Here is a 1,259-nt window from a genome sequence, read left to right as displayed (position 1 = left end):
CCAAACCCACCCGAGCCGAAACCCTAGGTCTGTCCTCATGGACATTTTCCACCCACCCCCTGCCTCCATTCTTTCTCTCGTTCCTCCCTCCCCCGCCTCCATTCTTTCGCTCCAGATCGACGACAACGGCCCCCCTGTCGCTTCCCCCTCCTTCCCCATCCCACCGCGGTGAGGAGATCCATTCCCGCCGCCGCCGTCGCCCCCGCCCCCTTCTTCCCGTTTTAGACCACATCCTCCCACCATAGCTCACCGCCGGGCCTCCCCCTCCCCTCCTCGCAGATCCAGAGCTGCGAGATCTGTCTCTCCGACCTCGAGGTCGACTGGGAGGGGCGCAATCCAGGACCAACGGGCTACACGCTGGCGGAGAGCAGAGCAGAGCACCGCCTCGCCACTTCCTCCTCCCCTCCTCCTCCGCGCGCGGCCATGGCGCCTCTCTCCACCGCCGTCCGCCTCTTGCGCTCCCCCGCGGCTCCGCGCGTCGTCCCTTCCCCGCCCGCCCGCCTCGCCGGGGCGCCAGCGCGCTTCCGGTGCCGCCGCCGGCTCCGGTCGGTGCGTGCGGAGGCGGCCAAGGAGGCGGAGGTGGGGGAGCTCAGGGCCGGGGTGTCCGTCTACAAGCCGCGCTCCTACGAAGTGCTCGTCTCCGACACCGCCCGCTCCCTCGCCGCCGCCATCGATGACGGCAGGACCCGCCTCGATATTGAGTTCCCGTAAGCATCCACTCCACTCCACTATCCCATTCATCTCGTTTAAATCTAATGCAATCTCACGAGTGTTCTCACATCCCCTCCATGTTTCTTCCATGAACCTCCACGGGTAATCCATGACTAGGCCTCTGCCCAGCAGCATCTCTTCTTACAAGGTACTGACTGCCCGCCCTTCTTCTCCAACGCCTGCTCAAATTTCCTGCTGTGACATGTCGCCATATATTATTGGATACAGTTTGATTCTAGTTACATATGCACAAAAATTCAGTCCATACATAAGAATCTTGTTATGGGACACTGCAGCAACATTGACTGAATGTTTCCTGCTGCAGCAACACTATGGTCATCAAAGGATACGAATTGACTAGTGATCGATGCACACGGATAAATAAATTCTATTATGTGGATGCACCCACATCATCAAAATGATGAGGACATGACTACCTTGGATACGACCAAAAATATTGCATACATGCATATTTGTCAGGTGATTTCTAATGCAAACTATTCAATAATCTATTTATGTTATCCAGAACAAAAATACTTCACACACTT

At 56.9% G+C, this 1,259-nt stretch overlaps 1 protein-coding gene across 1 annotated transcript; it reads left to right on the top strand.

Annotated features, from left to right (window-relative positions):
• Window positions 1-423: 423 nt before the first annotated feature.
• Window positions 424-1,020, top strand: LOC125532791 (protein LPA3-like). The gene is made up of 3 exons (XM_048696702.1): window positions 424-707; window positions 829-859; window positions 940-1,020. Exons 1-3 carry the CDS (start codon window positions 424-426, stop codon window positions 1,018-1,020), a joined length of 396 nt encoding a protein of 131 aa, XP_048552659.1.
• The last annotated feature ends 239 nt before the right edge of the window (window positions 1,021-1,259 follow it).

The sequence above is a fragment of the Triticum urartu genome, chromosome 1 (assembly GCF_003073215.2).
Source record: "Triticum urartu cultivar G1812 chromosome 1, Tu2.1, whole genome shotgun sequence".
Taxonomy (NCBI): Eukaryota; Viridiplantae; Streptophyta; class Magnoliopsida; order Poales; family Poaceae; genus Triticum; species Triticum urartu.
The sequence above is the reverse complement of the archived record's forward strand: the minus strand, read 5'-3'. Positions and strand labels throughout refer to the sequence as shown.

Coding starts and splice junctions, on each gene's coding strand:
- LOC125532791 (XM_048696702.1), top strand. CDS start 424: ATGGCGCCTCTCTCCACCGCCGTCCGCCTCTTGCGCTCCCCCGCGGCT. Junction 708..828: donor CGCCTCGATATTGAGTTCCC/GTAAGCATCCAC, acceptor ATCCATGACTAG/GCCTCTGCCCAGCAGCATCT. Junction 860..939: donor GCAGCATCTCTTCTTACAAG/GTACTGACTGCC, acceptor TATTGGATACAG/TTTGATTCTAGTTACATATG.